Here is a 23737-nt window from a genome sequence, read left to right on the forward strand (position 1 = left end):
GTACTGGCATAAAAACAGGCACATGGACCAACAGAACAGAACAGAGAGCCCAGAAATAAACCCAAGTCTCTACAGTCAATTAGTATTTGACAAAGGAGGCAGCAACATAAAATGGAGTACAAATAGCCTCTACAACAAATGGTGTTGGGAGAACTGGACAGCTACGTGCAAAAAAAAATGAAACTCAAGCACCAACTTACACCTTATACAAAAAATTAATTCAAGGTGGATAAAAGACTTAAATATAAAACGTGACACCATTTAAGTCCTAGAGGAGAACGTAGGTAGGGAAATCTCAGATATTTCACACAGAAACTTTTTTACTGACATGTCCCCTGGAGCAAGGGACATAAAGGAAAGAATCAACAAATGGGACCTCATCAAAATTAAAAGCTTCTTCACAGCGAAAGAAAACAGTATCAAAATAAAAAGAGAACCAACTGTATGGGAAAACATATTTGCCAATGATAGCTCAGACAAGGGTTTAATCTCCAAAGTATATAAAGAACTTACACGACTCCACTCTAAGACAAGTAACCCAATTAAAACATGGGCAAAGGACTTGAACAGATACTTCTCCAAGGAGGAGGTACAGAAAGTCCAAAGACACATGAAGTGATGTTCAATATCGCTAGCTATCAGAGAGATGCAAATTAAAACCACAATGAGATACCACTTCACACCAGTCAGAATGGCCATCATAAACAAAGCAACAAACAACAAGTGTTGGAGAGGTTGTGGAGAAAAGGGGTCCCTAGTGCACTGTTGGTGGGACTGCAGACTGGTACAACCTCTGTGGAAAGCAGTATGGAACTTCCTCAGAAAACTAAGAATGGATCTGCCTTTTGACCCAGCAATTCCACTGCTGGGACTATATCCTAAGAACACTAAAACACCAATCCAAAAGAACCTATGCACCTCAATGTTCATAGCAGCACAATTTACAATAGCTAGGTGCTGGAAGCAACCAAGATTGCCATCAGTAAATGAATGGATCAAAAAACTATGGTACATTTACACAATGGAATTCTATGCAGCAGAAAGAAAGAAGGAGCTCCTACCCTTTGCAACAGCGTGGATGGAGCTGGAAAGCATTATGCTAAGCGAAACAAGCCGGGCAGTGAAAAACAAATACCATATTATCTCACCTTTAACAGGAACCTAAACAACAAAACACAGAAACAAGCAAAATATAACCAAAGACACTGAAGTGGAGGACAGGCTGACAGTGACCACAGGGGAGGGAAGAGGGAATTTCAGGGGACAATGGGAAGGGTTTACAGGAACATATGGACAAAAACTAGGGGGAGGGTGATAATGGGAGGGAGTTGGGGAGGTTTGGGTGGGTGGGCGGGACTGGGAGCAAAAGGGAGAAAACTGTACTCGGACAATGATTAAAGTAAAAAAATAAAAAATAATTAAAAATTTAAAAAAAGAGAAAACTTTAAAAGATTAATAGAAATAAAAGGAGAGATAGAGTTAATAAGATATGGAATAAAAAACCTGAGAATTTTAAAATATAATATGAAAAACTCAAATTATTCCACTAGTAATGGGCCACATATTATAATTCCAATTAGGAACTGACAGTTTTACAAAAAAAGGAAGTCATCAGGGTATCCGTACTGAAAAGACAGAACTCAAATATTAGCCTTACATTATTAAACTTGGTCAGCTGCTGATTCCTTTAGGTAGCTAGCAGTCGAACCAGGCACACATATGTCTGTCTTGTTCAAACATCTGCATATACCAAGGTGCTGTTCACCACAAATATATTAGACTAACTTGATCCTCTACAGGAAGGTTTATATGACTATAGGAATTTCCCTACATACAAGAATAAATGACTACTCTGATTCCATATCTTAGCAAGTTCCTGCTTGCTTCTACCTAATTCTCTATTAATAGGTCTTTATTCAAGACTCAATACAGATTTTGACCTTCACTCCATTTTACCCTTAATAGCTCCCATTCTTTGGCTGGCAATTTTTTTATGTTTCATACATTTACATTTCCTGAGAAGCAGGCAGTCTATTACCATATGCTTATAGAGTGCCTAATGTGTTGCAGTCATTTTTCTAAGCACTAGGACATAGGGAACAGAAAAAACAAATCCAAGGCCTCAAGAAACTTACTTTATAGTGAGGAAGACAGGTAAACATATACATATCTATATGCATAACTCTGTGAAGTAACTTATTCAAGATCACACAGTGGTTGAAATTTTTGTACACTTGTGATTCTATTTCATTCTACTTAGGAGCTTTAGAATAATATCCCAACAAAGCCCAGCAGCAATGCCTACATTTTATGAAATTCTAAGAATTACGTACAAAAATTACTTAGAAAATTATTCACATTATACTTATATAATTTTTGTGGTGCCATTGAAACATCTTGCAAGCCTGTCAGAATATGAGGTCTGTCCAGAAAGTATCCAGCTATGTACTATGAAAAATAGAGACATTTACTGAAGATGATACAAGATACAAGAAACATTGTACAGAGGACAATGACACCTTAGTCCTCTTCAAAGTGGGCACCTTGGGACTTCACACAGTTCTCCCAATTGTCATAAGCTGCTCCATCATATTTTCCTGAATCTCACCTACGGTCTGAAACCTCTTCCCTTTCAAAGGTGATTTTGGTTTGGGGAAAAGCCAGAAGTCACAGGACATTAAATCTGGGCTGCAGGTGGGGCTGAGTCATGTAGGTGATTTGATGTTTTGCCAGAAAACCTCTGCATGAGATGTGATGCATATATGGGTGTGTTGTGATGAAGCTGAAAATCACCATTTGCCTATAGCTATGGTTTTGTGAATTACTGAATAATTTCTCTGGAGAAATGCTCAAGCTTAAAGCAAAATTTGATGTAAATTCATTGCTCTGCTCCGTCATTTTGAATGTGACAGCCACACAGTACACATGCTCCATCAATGGTGTCTACCACCCTCACTGACTGTGAGGTCATCATTCTTCATGCATGCACATTCCAGTCCATTCTTCTGAGCTGCCAGTTTACATTAATGTCACGTAACCCTTTCTCATGAAATTAACAATGGTTCAACTTTTTCCAGATAGACTTCATATACTTATAGTTTCTTTGCGTCATTTGCTATATTTCCAAGGCTGTTTCACCCACAATTTACCCAAGTAGTCTGACCATCTTTAACCTGGTCACAAAATAAAGGCAAATTCTGGAAAATGGTCTTTTATTAAAGATATTTTCCTGCTGCTACTCTAATGTAGTTCTGAGTATGCTCCTGTTTTATGTCATGTACCAGCTTGGAGCCTGGGTATGGGAGTCGATTGCATCTCACTGGGTCTGATAATGTGTTTTCTAGACCTTCAACAACCATTCCTTTAACTGTTTGTGAGTGGAGAATGGGAAGGAATGGAGATGAGGATTCTGGGTGAGCCTAATTCTAATGTTTAAGCTACTTGACTGTCCCAGTTTGCTGACAAATATACAGTGATGGGAAAAAAGAAGGTGCTTAATGCTGGCCTACACATGAACATATAGAGCAGCATAAATATATATGTGTGTATATGTATATATTATTTTTTATTCAATCCTTATTGTATTTTTCCATTGCCATTTAGTACCCTTATACTCTCTTCCCTTCAGCAATCACCACACTGTTGTCTATGTCCATGAGTCCTTTTTTCATTTTTTGTTCAATCCCTCCATCTCCTACCTCCAACCCCACAAGCTTTCATCTGCTTTCCAAGTATGAGTCTGTCTGTTTTGCTTATTAGTTCACTTTGTTCATTAGATTACACACAAAAATGATATTATATGGTATTTGTCTTTCTCTGACTGGCTCATTTCACTTAGCCTAATATTCTCCAGGTCCATCCATACTGTTGCAAAGGGTAAAATTGTCTTCCTTTTTTTTTGAAAAGTAGAATACAATATGTAAATGTCCCATAGTTATTTTATCCACTCATCTAATGATGGGCAATTGGGCTGCTTCCATATATTGGTTATTGTAAATAACACTGCAATGAACATAGGGTGTTTATATTCTTTCAGTTTAGTGTTTTGGGTTCCTTCAGATATGTTCCCAGAAGAGAGATTGTTGGTTCAAAAGGCAGGTCCATTTTTAGCCCTGCTGGTATGTAACTCAGTGGACTGAGTGACAGCCTGAAAACCAAAGGGTCATGGTTCAATTCCCAGTCAGGGCATTTGCCTGGGTTGCAGACCATTTCCCCAGTAGGAGGCATGAGAGAGGCAACCACACATTGGTGTTTCGCTCCCTTCCTTTCTCTTTCTAAACATAAATAAAATTTTTTCAGAAAAGATAGATCCATTTTTAATTTTTGGAGGTACATCCACACTGCTTTCCATAGTGGCTACACCAGTGTACATTACCACCAACAGTGCAAAAGGGTTCTCTTTTCTACACATCCTCACTAAAATTTGTTGTTTGTTGATTTATTGATGACAGCCATTCTGACAGGTGAGAGATTACATCTCATTGTGGTTTTAATTTGCATTTTTGTGATGATTAGTGACACTAAGCATGTTTTCATGTCTGATGGCTACTTGTATGTCCTCTTTGGAGAAGTGCCTATTCAGGCCCTTTGCCCATTTTTTAACTGGTTTTGTTTGTTTTTTTGGTGTTGAGTTTTGTCAGTATTTATAAATTTTGGATTATAACACCTTATAAGTTGTGTCAGTGAATATGTTCTCCCATTCTGCTGGTTGTCTTTTTATTTTGTTGATGATTTCCTTTTCTTTGCAAAAAATTTTTAGTTTGATGTAGTCCCATTTGTTTATTTTTCTTTTGTTTCTCTTTCTGGGGAGATATATCTGATAAAAAAATTTCTATAATCAAAGTCTGAGATTTTGCTGCCTATGTTTTCTTCTAGGATTTTTATGGTTTCTGGTCTAACACTTACGTCTTTGATCCATTTTCATTTTTTAATTTTATTTTAATCATTGATCAAGTACAGTTTTCTCCCTTTTGCTCCCAGTCCGCCCACCCACCCAAACCTCCCCAACTCCCTCCCATTATCACCCTCCCCCTAGTTTTTGTCCATGTGTTCCTGTAAACCCTTCCCATTGTCCCCTGAAATTCCCTCTTCCCTCCCCTGTGGTCACTGTCAGCCTGTCCTCCACTTCAGTGTCTTTGGTTATATTTTGCTTGTTTCTGTGTTTTGTTGTTTAGGTTCCTGTTAAAGGTGAGATAATATGGTATTTGTTTTTCACTGCCCGGCTTGTTTCAGCTTAGCATAATGCTTTCCAGCTCCATCCACGCTGTTGCAAAGGGTAGGAGCTCCTTCTTTCTTTCTGCTGCATAGAATTCCATTGTGTAAATGTACCATAGTTTTTTGATCCATTCATTTACTGATGGCAATCTTGGTTGCTTCCAGCACCTAGCTATTGTAAATTGTGCTGCTATGAACATTGAGGTGCATAGGTTCTTTTGGATTGGTGTTTTAGTGTTCTTAGGATATAGTCCCAGCAGTGGAATTGCTGGGTCAAAAGGCAGATCCATTCTTAGTTTTCTGAGGAAGTTCCATACTGCTTTCCACAGAGGTTGTACCAGTCTGCAGTCCCACCAACAGTGCACTAGGGACCCCCTTTTCTCCACAACCTCTCCAACACTTGTTGTTTGTTGCTTTGTTTATGATGGCCATTCTGACTGGTGTGAAGTGGTATCTCATTGTGGTTTTAATTTGCATCTCTCTGATAGCTAGCGATATTGAACATCACTTCATGTGTCTTTGGACTTTCTGTACCTCCTCCTTGGAGAAGTATCTGTTCAAGTCCTTTGCCCATGTTTTAATTGGGTTACTTGTCTTAGAGTGGAGTCGTGTAAGTTCTTTATATACTTTGGAGATTAAACCCTTGTCTGAGCTATCATTGGCAAATATGTTTTCCCATACAGTTGGTTCTCTTTTTATTTTGATACTGTTTTCTTTCGCTGTGAAGAAGCTTTTAATTTTGATGAGGTCCCATTTGTTGATTCTTTCCTTTATGTCCCTTGCTCCAGGGGACATGTCAGTAAAAAAGTTTCTGTGTGAAATATCTGAGATTTCCCTACCTACGTTCTCCTCTAGGACTTAAATGGTGTCACGTTTTATATTTAAGTCTTTTATCCACCTTGAATTAATTTTTGTATAAGGTGTAAGTTGGTGCTTGAGTTTCATTTTTTTTGCACGTAGCTGTCCAGTTCTCCCAACACCATTTGTTGTAGAGGCTATTTGTACTCCATTTTATGTTGCTGCCTCCTTTGTCAAATACTAATTGACTGTAGAGACTTGGGTTTATTTCTGGGCTCTCTGTTCTGTTCTGTTGGTCCATGTGCCTGTTTTTATGCCAGTACCAGGCTGTTTTGATTGCAGTGGCCTTGTAGTATAGTTTAGTGTCAGGTGTTGTGATCCCTCCTACTTTACTCTTCTTTCTCAAAATTGCAGCAGCTATTTGGGGTCATTTATGGTTTCATATAAATTTTTGAAGTGTTTGTTCTATGTCTGTGAAATATGCCATTGGTACTTTAATAGGAATTGCATGGAATGTGTAAATTGCTTTGGGTAGTATGGACATTTTGATGATATTAATTCTTCCAATCCATGAACATGGTATATGTTTCGATTTGTTTGTGTCTACTTGATTTCTTTCCTCAGTGTTATGTAGTTTTCTGAATACAGGTCTTTTACCTCCTTGGTTAGGTTTATTCCTAGATATTTTATTTTTCTTTTTGCTATTTCAAATGGGATTTTTTTCTTGATTTCTGCTTCTGCTGTTTCATTGTTGGTGTACAGAAATGCCTTTGATTTCTGGATATTGACTTTGTATCCCTCTGTTTTGCCAAATTCATTTTTTAGGTCAAGCAGTTTTTGGGTGGAGTCTATAGGATTTTCTATGTACACTATCATGTCATCTGCAAACAGTGACAGTATTGTTTCCTCCTTTCCGATTTGGATGCCTTTGATTTCTTTTTCTTGTCTCATCGCTGTGGCTAAAACTTCCAGTACTATATTGAATAGAAGTGGCAAAAGTGGACAGCCTTGTCTTGTTCCTGATCTTAGTGGAAAAGATTTTAATTTTTTCCCATTGAGTATGATGTTGGCTGTAGGTCTCTCATATATGGCCTTTATTATGTTGAGGAATGCTCCCTCTATTCCCATTTTGCTGAGTGTTTTTATCATAAATGGGTGCTGTACCTTATCAAATGCTTTTTCTGCATCTATTGATATGATCATGTGGTTTTGTCTTTGCTTTTGTTTATGTGATATATTACATTTACTGACTTGTGAGTATTGTACCATCCTTGCATCCCTGGAATGAATCCCACTTGGTCATGGTGTATGATCTCTTTAATGTTTTGTTGGATGCGGTTTGCCAGTATTTTGTTGAGGATTTTAGTGTCCATGTTCATCAGTGATATTGGCCTGAAGTTTTCTTTCTTTGTTGTGTCTTTTTCTGGTTTTGGAATTAGGATGATGGTGGCCTCATAAAAAGAGTTTGGGACTCTCCCATCTTTTTGGATTTTTTGGAATAGTCTGTGGAGGATAGGGGTTAGCTCTTCCTTAAATGCTTTGTAGAATTCTCCTGTGAAACCATCTGGTCCAGGGCTTTTTGTGTGTTGGGAGTTTTTTTGATTACTGCTTCAATTTCTTTTGCTGTTATTGGTTTGTTCAGGCTTTCTGCTTCTTTTTTCATTGGGTTTCGAAAGATTATATTTTTTCTAGAAATTTGTCCATTTCATCTAGGTTTTCAAACTTCTTGGCATACAGTTCTTCATAGTCATTTCTTACAATGCTTTGTATTTCTGTGGTATCTGTTGTAATCTCTCCTCTTTCATTTCTGATTGTGTTTATTTTGGGTCTTCTCTTTTTTTCTCGATGAGAAAAAAAGTCTGCTTTAAGTCTCTTTAAGTCTGCTTAAAGGCTTGTCTATTTTGTTTATCTTTTCAAAGAACCAGCTCTTGGATTCATTGATCCTTAGAATTGTGCTTTTAGTCTCTATGTCATGTAATTCTACTCTGATCTTGGTTATTTCCTTCCTTCTGCTTGCTGTGGGCTGTATTTGTTGTTGTTCCTCGAGTTCTTGTAGAAGTAGGGTTAGGTTGTTTGTTTGAAATGTTTGTAATTTTTTTAGGCAGGCCTGTATTGCTATGGACTTCCCTCTGAGGACTGTCTTGGCTGTGTCCCATAAGTTTTGGGTTGTTGTGAGTTCGTTTTCATTTATTTTCAGAAACCTTTTGATTTCTTCCCTAATATCATTCTTGACCCATTCATTGTTTAATAGCATGCTATTTAATCTGCATGATTTTGAGTGTTTTGGGTTTTTTTCCTTGGGGTTGGTTTCTAGCTTCAGTCCCCTGTGATCTGAGAAAATGCTTGGTATAATTTCAATTTTCTTGAAGTTCTTGAGGCTTGTTTTGTGTCCTATCATGTGGTCAATCTTTGAAAATGTCCGTGTACATTTGAAAAGAATGTGCATTTAGCTTCTTTGGGATGGAGGGCTCTGTATATATCAATAAAGTCCATTTCATCTAGGGTATTGTTCAATGCCACAATATTGTTGTTTATATTTTGTTTGGAAGATCTGTCCATTTTTGACAGTGGGGTGTTAGAATCCCCTACTGTAATTGTTTTGCTGTCCATATTTTCTAGAATTCCTCTAAGATTTTCTTTATCTATTTAGGTGCTCCTATGTTGGGTGCATATATATTTACAATATTTATGTCTTCTTGGTGGATTCTTTTCTTGAGTATTATGAAGTGACCTTCTGGGTCTCTTTTTATGGACCTTTTTTGGAAGTCTATTTTGTCTGATACGAGTATTGCTACCCCCAGCTTTATTTTTTCCTGTCCATTTGCTTGGAAAATTTGTTTCCAGCCCTTCACTTTCAGCCTGTACAGGTCTTTTATCCTGAGGTGGGTGTCTTGTAGGCAGCATATGTGTGGGTCATGTCTTCTTATCCATTCAGCTATTCTATGTCTTTTGATTGAAGCATTTAATCTATTTACGTTTAAGGGTATTATTGATAGGTACTTATTCAGTGTCTTTTATGTATGTGTTTTCCTCTCTCTCTCTCTCTCTCTTTTCCTTCCTTTCCTTAAAGCAGTCCCTTTAGAATCTCTTGCAGAGCTGGGTTGGTGAAGGTGTATTCTTTTAGACTTCTTTTGTCTGGGAAGCTTCTTATTTGGTCTTCTGTCTTGATTGAGAGCCTTGCTGGGTAAAGTAGCCTTGGTTGCAGACCTCTGGTTCTTATTACTTGGACTATTTCTTGCCATTCTTTTCTGGGTGGAGTGTTTCCATTGAGAAGTCAGCTGTTAACCTTATTGGGGCTCCCTTGTATGTTACTTCCTGTTTTTCCCTTGCTGCCTTTAAGGTTCTCTCTTTGTCTTGAAATTTTGCCATTTTAATTATGATGTGTCTTGAGGTGGGCCTCTTTGGGTCCCTCTTGATTGGGACTCTCTGTGTTTCCTGGATTTGTGTGACTTTTTTCTCATCAAATTAGGGAAGTTTTCCTTCATTACTTTTTCAAATAGGTTTTCTATCCCTTGCTCTTGGTCTTCTCCTTCTGGTATCCCTATTATACGGATATTTTTACATTTCATATTGTGTTGCATTTCTCTTAATCCCTCTTCATTCTTTCTGAGCCTCTTTTCCTTTTCTTGCTCTTTCTGGGTGTTGTTTTCTACTTTGTCCTCTAGCTCGCTAATCCGATCTTCTGCTTCATCAATCCTGCTTTTCATTCCTTCTACTGTGTTCCTCAGTTCAGAAATGGCATTCTTCATTTCCTCTTGGCCCTTGTTGAGAGTTTCTATTTCCTTTTTCATGTTTATATAGTTTGCTGTGAGATTGTTGTAGCTTCCCTCTAGTTTCTGATAGCTCATTGTGAGTCCATTGAATTTCCTGATAATCATTGTTTTGAACTCACTATCTGATAGTTGAGTTGCCTCTATTTCCTTTAGCATTTTTCCTGAGGCTTCCTCCTTTCCCTTCAATTGGGGATTGTTTCTTTGTTTTCTCAGTGTTTGTGGGTTTCTTCTTGTTAGCCTCTGTTTTTTAAATTGATCTGTTCTGGTTCCCTGTAATTATTGTGTGAACCTCTGTGGTAGAATACTTGTGAGATTCATTGGTGCAGTCTCCTTCGTGTATCCTGGTGTTCACAACTTCCCCCTACTCTGATTTGTTATCAGTTGGAGGAGTAAGGCAAAATGGTTTAAGACAGCAAGACAGTATACTATGATATTTACATTAGCAGCCAGTAGAGAAGAGATGGGTTATCCTTTGCCTCCTTACAGTTTTTAATCGTGATCCTCCACCCCACTAGCCACATTTTAGAAAGGATGGAAAGAAGGTAAGACTCTTATTGGGGATGCAAGGATTGTTAGTTGGATCTAGCAAGCTGTGAAGCTGTGGGAGGTCAGATTTTGAGGTAGGGTTGAAATAAAGATTAGTAAATAGGTGTAGTGTGTAAAAGAATAGAGACAACCCCCACAATAGTATAGTTCAGGAAATTGCAAAGTGGGCTGAGATCAGGTAGGGGTGTTGAGTAGTATTTACAATTGTATGAACTAGGTCTTATTTACAGTAATACTAAAGCAAAAATCTTGTGGCAGAATCTGTGAGATCTAGATAACAAGAATAAGGAGTATAGAACCTTGAGTGGTGGATTAATGGAACACAGATGAAGAATAGTAAATTATCAACACACTGTGACTGAGATACCAGGGGGAACCTATCAAATGACGGTATAACCAGCCAATCAGATCCATTTTCAATTTATTTTTTTTGTGGTGTAAGAATATGGTAGTTTCACTTTTCTGCACATATTGATAGTTGATACATAATTAGTTCCATTATATTGTTTGACTATTTTTCTTTTTTTCTCTTTCTCTCTTTCTTCTTAAACCAAGCCCTTTATCATTTTTTGCAGTATTTTTTTGGTGTTAACAAACTCCTTTAACATTTTTCTTGTCTGGGCAGCTTCGTATATATCTTTCCATTTAAATAGTAGCCTTGTTGGTTAAGTAGTTTCGGTTGTAGGTCCTTTGATTTTTATCACCTGAATATTATATCCTACTCCCTTCTGACCTGAATGTTTCTGTGAGAAATCAGATGACAATTTAATTGGTGCTCCCTTGTATGTAACTACCTGCTTTTCTCTTGCATCTTATAGGATTTTCTCCTTATCCTTAAGCCTTGATGTTTTAAATTATGATGCATTTGAGTGTAGGCTTCTTTTGATCCAACCTGCTTGGGATTCTCTGAGCTCCCTGGACTTTTGTGACTTTTTCCTTTTCCATATTAGGGAAGATTTCAGTTATTGTTTTTTTTCAAATATGCTCTCTATCCCTTGCTCACTGTCTTCTCCTCCTGGTATTCCCATGATGAGGATGTTGTTACACTTCATGTTGTCCAAAATGTCTCCTATTCTCTCATTTTTCTTTACTTATTTTTTCTTTTTGCTGCTCTTTATGAGTGTTTTTTTCTACCTTGTCTTCCAAATCACTGATTCCATCCTCTCCTTCATTTAACCTACTGTTTACTCCTCCCACTGTATTATTTACTTCAGTTATTGCATTCTTTATTTCTGACTGGTTCTTTTTTATTGTTTCTATGTTTCTCTTCTAAACTATTGAGTATTCTTATAATCATTACTCTAAATTCTCTATCGAGATAAATTGTTTGCCTCCATTTTATTTAGTTCTTGTACAGAATGTTCTTGTTCTTTCATTTGTGTTCTGTTTCTTTGTCTTTTCATTTTGGCTGCTTCTTTGTATTTGTTTCTATGTATTAGGTAGATCTGCAATACTATGGTGATGTCTAAGTCAAACCCTGCCTGTGACTGGCCCTGGGCAACCTGTTCAGAGCTATCAGTGATCCACAGTGTGTGGCTTCCTCTGCTGGGCCTTGGTGTGTGCACAAAGAACCAAGCTGTGTACCAAGACCTGCTTTTACCAATACCAAGCCTGGAGGTAAGTCAGCTGAAGCCTCAGAGTCCCTAGTGATTTGCCCCTGCCTGTGGGATTTCTGTAGGGTTAAATAGTGAAAGTCTTCCAACTATACTGCTCAGCAGCAGGGCTTAAGCACCACAGGGTGGGGCAGATTAATTACTGTGAGCAGGACCACTGCATCTCCTCAGGCTAATGTTACTCAGAGGGGAGTGCTCTGCCTGAGAAATATGGCTCCTACAGTATGGGGAATGCCTCAGCACAGGGATCTTGGCAGCTGTTCCTTCAGTGCTATCCTGTGAGCCACCATCCCTGGATTCTTCTCATGTGGCTCTAGTCCAGTTTGCCCTTCCACCACCAGAGTCCAGGGTGAGTGGCAGCAAATAGAATTTTGTGCATTGGCCCTCTAAGGGGCTCTCTGAGTCTCCAGCCATCTCTTCCTTGCAGATAGAAACTGCACTACTTTCACAGCTTTGTTATTTTAGTTCCTTTCCCAGTTATGGTGCTGCAGGCTGGGGAGCTCAACTTGGAGTTTAGACCCCACACTTCTCTGAGGGAACCCCCAGCCACTGACCTATCCCTTCATGACTTCAGCTCCCACCCGTGGGAGCCCAGCCAGCCCTCTTGTGCCTCCTTTGCACTCCCTACCAGTCATGTAGTGATGTTGCTTTTTTTGTCTGTCCATGGTTAGAAAGCTTCTCTCCAGCTAGTATTCAGTTGATTATTCAAGGTTATTTTTCTATAATTATTTGTTATTGTAGTTTGATCCTGGGAGGTGATTAGTGTAGCTTCTACCTACTCCTCCACCATCTTGGGTTCTGTCCTAAAGTTCTTTGGAAGAATAATTCTTTCACACTCACATTCCCTTCCCCTTCCCTGATTCTTTCTAAAATAGGATATGAGAAATAGGGGTAGGAAGTTAGGCTAACTCCTGGAGGCCAATGTTTGTAGAGCATGCAAAAGAAAGTTTTCCACTTATAGAAGCACTTGCCTAGGAGACATGAAACTGCTATTTCTCAACATTGGCACTAACCTGCTGAATCTGATAAGGAGTTATGATTGCTGGGTAACTCTGGGATGCTTCATCTCCATTGGACTTAATTAACATATCTTCCTAGACCTTGAAAATCAGGCTTGTTTTAACTAACTAGGAGTCCAACAATAAACTCAATCTATCTTATCTATCACACTAAAATTATATTAAGTACAGCATAACCACCATGAGCACTTTCCAGTATTTAAAATGCCAAGCTTTTCCTCCTGAGTGAACTATGTAGTGAATTTCCTCACTGATGTGTGTTCCCTTTGCATGGCAAGAATCCTTTTTTTAATTTTGAGGATGTTTATCTTATTCTTTGACAATGTGTTCATGTCTTCTAAGGTTACTATCACTCCATCTCTGACTCTTCTTGTGGTGTTGGCTGGGTAGTTCTGTGTGAGCCTATTCTATATTTGCTCAGGGTCTGGTGGTGTTTCCTGACAATTAGGCCCCATTAGAGTCCTGGGGCTGACTGTGGGTGTTTCTTCTCCCAGTCTGGAAGTTTTCTGTCCAGCTCTCAGACAGGGACCCTTTGCCTGAAGTTTTGATTATATATACTAACGAGTTTCCCAGTCATCTACTGACTTTATTCACACTTCTGAGATGTTGATACTTTTCCTCAGATACAGTCTCTGTATGTGATTAACTGATGTAGATTTCAGGGATTCTAAAGGATGCAGGGCCAAAGCTTCTCCTACCTCAGAGTTTCCTTTAACCCATTTAAATCTAATGAATATTCTGGAACACTATTCCAGAGAGAAGAGGTTATAACACACATCTGCTTCCATCTTGCCTTTCCCCTCATTCTCCTGACAGTCTCTACGATGTGATTGCCTTTCCTTTCAGTTTTATTTCCTATCAGATAAAGATTCCCTCAAAGTCTTCCAGGCTCCAACCTTATAGGACTTTTCCTAAAGGATGAATGCAATATATATAGAGAAGATATTATGCAATAGCTTAATGGCAATGGAATATAAGTGAACAGCTATATAGGAAATGTTGAAATTGTTTTATGTATGACATATATTAATTATTTCAACATTTATAACTATGATCATTATGCTAACTAGACATACAGCTTATAACATGGCCCAAAACCAAGTAGTGGTTTCCTGCTCTCCGATTGCAGTCAAGAAAGAGGTTGATCTCACCTTGACTACAAGAGGTATCATGATTATTTACCAAACTTCTAGGGAATACTGTGAAGTGATAGAGGTAGAAAGCAATGTATCAGGGCTCAGCTGGAATAAGTAATCCACAAAAAAAGAAGTTATAAGAAACTTGAGCCAGAGAAGTCAATTATCTTTATTTTTTATGAATCTGTGAAGAACATCTTCGACAGAATAAGGGAAAATTATAAGAGGCTTCTTGCTCTCTATGAAACTTATTATTCAGATTTTTTAAAATTATTGAGTTTATTAGGGTGGCATAGGTTAATAAAATTACATAGGTGTCAGGTGTTCTATTCTAAACTACATCAACTGTATATTGTACTGTGCATTCATCATCCGAAGTCAAGTCTCCTTCCATCACCATTTATCCCCCTATAACCTCTTCTACCTCCCCACTTCCCTGTTTTTCTGGTGATCACCATACTATTGTCTATGTCTATGAGGGGTTTTTTTCTGCTTAATCCCTTCACTTTTTTCAGCCAGTCTCGCAATCCTCTGCCCTTCTAACAGCTGTCAGCCTGTTTTCTGAACCAATAAATATGTTTCTATTTTGTTTGTTTTGTGGTTAGATTCCAAATATAAGGGAAATCACATGGTATTTGTATTTCTCTGAATGGCTTATGTCACTTGGCATAATATTCTCCAGGTCCATCCATGCTGTCAAAAAAGGTAAAAGTTCTTTCTTGTTTACAGTTGAGAACTATTCAATTGTGTAAATATGCCACAGCTTTTTTATCCATTTACCTACTGATAGGCCCTTGGCTATTGTACATAACATTGCATTGAACATAGGAGTGCATATGTTCTTTTGAATTAGTGTTTTGGGTTTCTTTGGATATATTCCCAGAAACACAACCAGTGGGTCATAAGAGAGTTCCACTTTTAATTTTTAAGGAAACTCCATACTATTTTCCACAGTGGCTGCATCAACCTGTGTTTCCACCAACAACGCAAAAGGGTTCCTTTTTCTCCACACCCTCACCAACACTTGTTGTTTGTTGACTTATTGATGATAGCCATTCTGACAGGTGTGAGGAGATATCTCATGGTGGTTTTAATATGCAATTCACTGGTGATTGTGATGTTGAACATCTTTTCACATGTCTATTGGCCATCTGCATGCCCTCTTTGAGAAGTGTTTATTCAGGTCCTCATCTATTTTTCAATTGGATTGTTTCTGGTGTTGAATTTTAAACGTTCTTTAAATTTTTGGATATGAGCACCTTATCAGTTATATCATTCACAAATATGTTTTCCTGTTCAGTGGTTTCTCTTTTCATGTTTTTAATGGTTTATTTTGCTGTGCAAAAACTTTTTAGTTTGATGTAGTCCCATTTGTTTATTTTTTTCTTTTATTTCCCTTGCCTGAAGAGACATATCAGCAAAACCATTGCTATGAGAAATGTCTGAGATTTTACAGCCTGTGTTCTCTTCTAAGATTTTTGTGATTTTGAATGTACATTTAAGTCTTTAATCCATTTCAAGGTTATTATAGTGTATGGTGTAAGAAGGCGGTCTACTTTTATTGTTTGCATGTGTCTGTCCAGTTTTATCAACACCATTTATTGAATAGACTATCCTTATTGCATGCTCTTGCCTTCCTTGCCAAACATTATTGATGATAAAGATGTAGGTTTATTTCTGGACTCTGTATTCTCTACCATTGATCTATATGTCTGTTTTTATGTCAATACCACATTGTTCTGATTACTATGGCCTTGTAGTATAGTTTAATATCAGGTAGAGTGATTTCTCTAACCTTGTTCTTCTTTCCCAAGATTGCTCTGGCTACTTGGGTTATTTTGTGTTTCCATATATATTTTTGGTATGTTTGTTCTAGTCTGTGATATATGTTATTGGCATATTAATAGGAATTGTGTTTAATCTGTAGATTGCTTTGGGTAGTATGGACATTTTAATGATGTTAAGTCTTCCAATCCATGAACATGATATATGCTTCTCATTTGTATCTTCTTCAACTTTTTTCTGCAGTGTTGTAATTTTCCAAGAACATGTATTTTACATCTTTGATTAAATTTATTCCAAGATATTCTTGATATGATTGAAAGTGGGATCATTCTAGTTTTTCTTTCTGATAATTTATTTCTGTATAAAAATGAAAATGATTTCTGGATCTTTATTTCGTATCTGTTACTTTATTGAATTCACTACTAGACTGAATTCTAGTAGTTTTTTGGTGAAATCTTTAGGGCTTTCTATGTATAGTATCATGTCATCTACAAATAAGGACTGTGTTACCTCTTTCTTTCCAATTTGGATGACTTTATTTCTTTCTCTTCTCTGATTGCTGTGGCTAGAATTCTTTTCAGCACTTTGATAAATAAGAGATGTGAAAGCATACATTTCTGTTTTGTTCTGATCTTGAGATAAACACTTTTATTTTTTGCCCATTGCGCATGATGTTGGCTGTGATTTGTCATCCATGGCATTTAATACATTAATGTATATTCCCTTTATTCCCACTTTGCTGAGGGTTTTTCTCATAAATGGATGACGGACTTCATAAATGCTTTTTTGTATCTATTAATATGATCATGTGATTTTTATCCTACATTTTGTTTATGTGATGTATCACACTTAGTGATTTGTGGGTATTAAACCAACCTCGCATCCCTGGAATAAACCCTACTTGATCATGGTGTATGATCTTTTCAATGTATTACTGGATTAGCATGCTAATGTTTTGTTGAAGATTTTAACATTTATGTTTGTCATGGATATTGGCCTATAATTTTCTTTGTTTTTAGTGCCCTTGTTTTTTTTTTAAAATAAGATAATACTGTCCTCATAAAATGAGCTTTGGGATTTTTTGCAATAGTTTAAGAAGGATAAGTATTAATTCTTCTTTGACTGTTTAATAAAACTCACCTTTAAAGCCATCTAATCCATGACTTTTGTTTGTTGGGAGGTTTTTATTTTTTTAATTGCTTCAATTTTATTACTTTTGACTGATCTATTCTAATATTCTAATTCTTCCTGATTCAGTTTTGGAATATTATATGTTTCTAGGAATTTATCTCTATTTTGTCCAGATTGTTCAATTTGTTAGCATATTGTTTTCCATAATATTTTTATTGTTTTTTTAAGATTTTATTTATTTATTTTTAGAGAGAGGGGAAGGGAGGAAGAGAGGGAAAGAAATATCAATGTGTGTTTGCCTCTCATGTGTCCCCCACTGGGGATCTGGCCAGCAACTCAGGCATGTGCCCTGACTGGGAATCAAACCAGCAGCCTTTTGGTTCACAGGTCAGTGCTCAATTCACTGAGCTATACTAGATGGGGCTGTTTGTAATATTTTCTTACAATCCCTCTTATTTTTGTGGAGGTAGTTGTTAATTCTCTTTCATTTCTGATTTTACTTACTTTTTTTAAAGATTTTATTTATTTATTTATTTTTAGGGAGGGAAGGGAGGGAGAAAGAGAGAGAGAAAGAAACATCAATGTGCAGTTACTGGGGGCTGTGGTCTGAAACCCAGGCATGTGCCCTGGCTGGGAATTGAACCTGCGATGCTTTGGTTCACAGTCCGCGCTCAATCCACTGAGCTACGCCAGCCAGGGCTGATTTTACTTATTTTGATTCTCTCTCTTCTTTTCTTGATGAGTCTAGCTATTCTTCAGAGTTTAAATCTCAATACATTATACCGGTGATTTTCAATCTTTTTCACCTCATGGCACATATAAACTAATTATTAAATTTCTGAAGCATACCAAAATTACACTTTTTACTTTTCTGACAAAAAATAGTTATGATTTTGATTCAATCAAATTGCATGGCTATTGTATTGGCTGCTGTCATTTTTTTTATTTGACAATCTAAGGGAAAAGAGGTCTGTGTCCCTAAATAAACAGTCAGGTATTACATGTTTTAAAAATTCTTGCAGCACACTGGTTGAAAATCACTGCATGATATGATCTCTAATAAAGCCCAAACACTGCAAACAACTTATTATGGCTCTTTAAAAGCAGACTTGAGTTGTTAGGACTGTCTAATTGTTTCATAGAACAAAAACAAAAAGCATATACAACATTGCCCATGGATATTTTATTCATATAAGCACCACAAATTAGCAAATATATATCTGGGATAATATTATGAATGCATGTTCTACTTTGTATGTTATACCATTTTAAGCTATTCTATAGATTCACACTGACTATATACTTTCCATGCCAGTCCAAACCAAATAGTATAACCGAAGGAGGATTTGGGTGTTAGTCTTTTGCCTCCCATGCAAGCTTTCTCTTTAATCTATCCAAACCATAAGTAAAGATATGTAGTGTTAAGTGAAAAGTATTTCATTTATAATGTGTATGTCTCTAGAAGAACAGTTTTTCCTTACACCTTTCCACCTGCCTGTCAAATTTCTGAGCCCTTTAGTATCCAACTTTGGTATCCAGAGTCAAATATTCCCATTATTTTCATTATTCCCATTATTATGTGCCTATATACTTCAACATGTGAAAACCATTTGGAGGACCATCTAAATATGAAGCCATCTAGCCAAGAGCAAATAAAATCAGAACAAAGAGGTGCTGATTTTGGAGCATCAAAGGATTTGAATTGCCCCCTCTCCAATCTTCTGATTATCAGATTCCAAGCGTTCATTTTTGGTATCATCCCAGAAAATTTTGAGAAGCAATGGTTGAAGGTTATAGAGTCTGAAATCAGACAGATTTGAGTTTGAATCTTGATTTCGTAACTACTAAATTATCTAGCAATGAGGTTTGTTTTACATCTCAAAGCCTCAGTTTCTTACTATAAAATAAAGATAATTTCTCAAAGTGTTTCTGTGCTATGAGGACTTGTAATAATCTATTTGATATGTTTGGCACATATCTGACACATGGTAGACACAATAGTATTGGTAGTTCTTTTAACTTGTCCCATAACCTTCTGCCCCATGAATCTCCCATACCTTAGCTCTAAATTCTACTACTTTTAGGATTTCCTAGTTTCTATAAGGGTTTCCTAGTTTCTTTAGTTCATAGCTATACAAGGAAAATATTAGAAAAGAGGTAACCAGTGCTCTAAAATGTCTGCCAAGCAGCCTCAATTGCTTCAAGTAGCAAAGAATATTCCTATTCAAATAGCCTTACATGAAAGGAAACAGATGTTTATTTGGCCACTTTCCATGTAGGTAGCCTAAGAGATCAGTCCCTGATGACTTTGGTTATTTCCTTATGCCACACACCTTATCATTCATGCTTTCAAGATGAGCCTGCAAAAGTATCCTGAGTGTTACTGTATTTTTACTTATCATATATCCCACCACTGTTGTTTCTAGCCTTCTTTATTCAGGCTCTTTACAAGACAAATTATATAAAAAGGTTATTTAGCATGACTAGAAATATCATCTTACAAACAAAGGCAGCTTAATCTAAATTTCTAAAAAATAACCAATGATATCAAAATTATTATCATCAATGATATTAATTTTATCCAGTCACCTACTGCTAATGATACTGCTGCCATCAGGGACTGGGACTCCAAGGAACTCAATATTCTGGGCTTTTCTTACCTCCTCCAGAGAAGCAGAGTTTTGATCAAATGGTCTCTGTGCTTATATATCTCTCTTCCTTGAGACACTACGCAATGGACAGGAGGGATATGGGAATTTACTAAGGACACAAGTAAGGGTGAGACCTAAAGAAAATCTTTTTCTAAGCTACCATCTTACACGGAACTAGGCTTGTGTGAGCTCAAGACTTTCCCTTTGTGTTCCATACTTGGAACTCATGTATCTGCTCTCTAGCTGGCAGTTCCTTCTCTCAGGAATGAAGGCTCAAATTCAGAAAATGACTGAAAATCCATAGGGAAATAAAATTATCCACAGGTGGGATGAAAAAGGAGGGGAAAGTGGAGTCAAACTATTTAGCACAAGGCTCTTATTCCTGGATTTTTGAAGGGAAGGGAACTAAGTGGACTAGTTGCCGGGACAACCTACTGTTGATGAGAGTAAAGGTCATGACAAGGAAATGGGAGACCTATGGTTGTTGCTGCTCCTGCCTCTGTACCTGGCAGCCTTCCATGGAGTCAAAGGCTGCCTGGAATGTGACCCCAAATTTAAAGAGGATATTAAATCATTGTTGGAAAAGCTGGTACCCTCAGATGTCCCTGGCCGAACTCAACTACTTGAAGGGCAGATTAAAGAGGTGATCAACTTAAGCATCAAGGTCACCCATAGAAATAAGATGTTTCGGGTGTTAGGTGAGGGAAGCTTGAGTCTCTAAGAGTTTTAGGGGTTAAAGGGAGGCAGGGAAGAGAGCACCTGGATCTTCATAATATCCACTACAGATATAATTATTCCCCCACATGTACATTTACCTCTCTTTTCTAGCTGTTCAAAAGGTTGTCAGTTTTAAAACATGGCTGAAGAACGAACTTTATAAAGTGGGCAATAAAACATGGAAAGGTGAGGTACTATTTCAATGTCAAAAGATTGTATTACACAAGAAAAAATGAGAAAAGATCACTGGGGAAAACAAGGCAAAATGATCAGGATTAAATCCTGAAGAGAAGGGCCAACTTTATATTCTATCCCTTCCACCCCTTCTTAGGTGTCTTTATCCTTCAAGGCAAGCTTCTCAATGTCTGCCAAAACTTGGAATCCAAACTGAAAGAAATATTAAAGCACTTCCCTGAACTTGGTAATAAAACATGTCTATCTAACAACACCAAAACTATGTGAAAGGAGTAAGGAAATGAAGGATGAGAAGAGGAATGTGGTTTCATATTACAGTGACTTAGAATGTGGGAAAGAGTAGTTGGAGGTTAATGGGTAACTGAATAACTACTTAGGTATAAATGTGACAAACTCCAAGTTTATTGATTCTAAACTCATTAGACTTTCTGATTCTCTTTTAGCTTGTTCTGAAGATTGCAGTGAGTATATTACACGTGATGCCTTGTGGTTTTACTTCAATTTTCCCATCTCCTCTTCTCTCTATGACTCTACTCATCTCTCCTACTTATCTCACTGAGAACCCACGTCCTAGAGTTGTGGTTCTAAGAAAGAATGTCAATGATATCTGACAACAAAATCTAGCTTATAAAACCTTAGATCCCTCGCAGAGTTTGGAGGTGCTCAGAGGCCTTCTAAAGAATAGTTTACAACCCATAGCACCTGTGTAAACTAAGCCATCATTTTTCCCTCTTATTTCCCTAAGACCGAATTTAACTTATAGAGGGTTTTGATCCATCAGAAAATTTGATTGCTAGGGGAGAAAGGGATTCACAGATGTCTGACCTAAGAAAAAGCCAAGCCATGGCTTTTCTCTAATTTATTTCTTCTCTTCATCAGTGGTGACTGAAGGTCCTATCCTGGATTGTTGGAATTGTCTTCATATCAACACCCGGTGCTTCAAAGGAGAGTATTGTGGAGGTAACAAAGACTTTGATGTGGTACTTTGAGGGGTCAGTGACCAAGGTAATGAGCTGTTCATTTATTCATTCAATAAACATTTGTTGAGCATCTTCTATGCATATCATGCTTTTGTTACAAATGTTACAAATAAAAGCTAAAATGTTGGGTAGAATGTGTATACCAGTATGAATTACTGGGCACTGGACCAACTGAAGGGATGAGCAATACAAAGTCTGTACTAAAGACAGGGAAATTATGCTAGCAGGATCAAGGGCAAAATTTTCATAGAGCCTAAGGATCTAAAAATAATAAAGATCACAGTAATCAGAAACAGTGATGGAAGTGGTGAACAGAGCAAACAGTTTGAGATTAAAAAGAATCTTCTATTTGTGTAAAGTTCTCAAGTTATTATTTTTCTTCTCTAAAACTCACTTTCTAATTTCCCTTTTCTCCTTCCAGAAAAGGATTCAAGGAAGTCTGAGAATCGAGAAATTGCATTATTTCTGATATTGATAGCAGAAGCTATAATATTGGGAACTGCTGTGTTTCTGTGAGTTTTCTTCTTTCCAAATGAACACTGGGTCAAGTATTCCTTTGGCAAAAAGACTCCCATTGCAATCTCCTCCTTCCTTCTGATGGAAGTAAGGGAAAAATCATTTTAAACTTTAGAGTATGATACCAACAGGGAGGAAGTGAATGTAAGTTTGATGGGATAAAAGTTGAAGCAAGAGAAATGAAGGCGGTTCAATGAAGTATGAGGAAAACTTTTGGAGAGCTGCCTAGAAAAAGGAGAAAAATAATTGTATAATTATTTTTGGAGAATTAGGATACTGATATTAAAGTTGGAATTATCTTGTTTCTCTACTCCAGATTCCATATTTGTGTAACTCATCAGAAGAAAATGAAGACAATAAGAAGGTTATTAGAGAAATATTCAGAGAAGAAACTTGAAAAATTAATGAGGATCAGAGATGAGAAGAACAAAGACTTTGGAATCTGAAAATAAATATATATAGAGAGGAGGTCTTTCATAATTCTCTAAAGTGTTGACCCAGAGTAGAAAGCTGGGAATTAAGTTGTTTTGTGGTCATACAATCAGAGTATTTTGAAATTGAAATAGAACTTAGATTTTCTCTAGTAAAGATCCTTATTGATATCCTGAGGCAATGTAACAATGAGATGGCAAAGTATTTACCTGGTGATGTACAGAAAGTAATGCTGGTATGTTGCAATGCACATTAAAAAATGATACTTTGTATGATTTAATAAAAATACATGGTTGGTAGCTCTCATTTATGGTTATAATTAGAATAACTTTAAATTTCTAAGGCTACTTTTTATTTCTATATTTTCATTTTGTTTCTGTTTATATATATATATATATACACACATATCATTAGGCTTAGTATAGAAAATTTTCCTGATAATTCATAACATTTCTTCTTCTTTATGATATCATACACAGACACCACAATGTCCAAAACATTAGTTCTGAGTAGGTAAGGTTTACCCAGTCATTTTCCCCTAACTCCGTGCTCCACGATTGAATTGTATATGAATTTCTGATTGTTTAAATTGTTTCTATTAAACCCTTTTTTGTGTATAGTGCTTTAATTTGTGCTTTGCATCTTACCTAATTGATTTTTTGTAATAACCTTGTGAGTAATATTATTAATCTCCACATTAGAGATGAGGAAACAGGAAATGTCTAACTCAAGGTCACACAACTACTAATCTGGGCTATGACAAACTCCTCTGGTGGCTGATCATCTGATTAGTACTGACAGCTATCACCATAGACACAATAACTGGATTAATGGTGAGAATAAATATGGGTTTATTGTCATAAAATATTATTTATTATGGATAGTAGTGGCAAAGCCTAGAGTAAAACTGAAAACTGAAACCCAGCTAAGTCTAAAGCATGAGAACTTTCCACTCAATTTTGTTTGTTTTTATTCTGATAGCTTATTTCAAAAGATAAACACCACAGTATAGCAGCAGGGATAGTTTTAGCAGTCTTGCTTCATTGGTGGGTAGAATTGTTTATATATCTTTCACCCCTCTAGAACTTTAAGTGCTTACTTGATGTGCTGCTATATTAATGAAATACTGAATGAATAAGAAGGAAACTGGGAGGGACCTGAACACTGATATCTCTCAGTTACTAAATTTGAACTTCATGTAAAACATTCTTAGAGTGTTGTTTACCAAAAT

At 36.9% G+C, this 23737-nt stretch overlaps 1 protein-coding gene across 1 annotated transcript; it reads left to right on the top strand.

Annotated features, from left to right (window-relative positions):
* The first annotated feature begins 20132 nt into the window (after positions 1–20132).
* IZUMO3 (IZUMO family member 3) lies at positions 20133–22520 on the top strand. The gene is made up of 7 exons (XM_045840470.1): positions 20133–20364; positions 20495–20569; positions 20715–20804; positions 21022–21039; positions 21458–21538; positions 21980–22070; positions 22391–22520. Exons 1-7 carry the CDS (start codon positions 20133–20135, stop codon positions 22518–22520), a joined length of 717 nt encoding a protein of 238 aa, XP_045696426.1.
* Positions 22521–23737: the final 1217 nt, after the last annotated feature.

This window comes from Phyllostomus hastatus, unplaced genomic scaffold (genome assembly GCF_019186645.2).
Source record: "Phyllostomus hastatus isolate PE091 unplaced genomic scaffold, TTU_PhHast_1.1 phas_contig_34, whole genome shotgun sequence".
Classification (NCBI taxonomy): domain Eukaryota; kingdom Metazoa; phylum Chordata; class Mammalia; order Chiroptera; family Phyllostomidae; genus Phyllostomus; species Phyllostomus hastatus.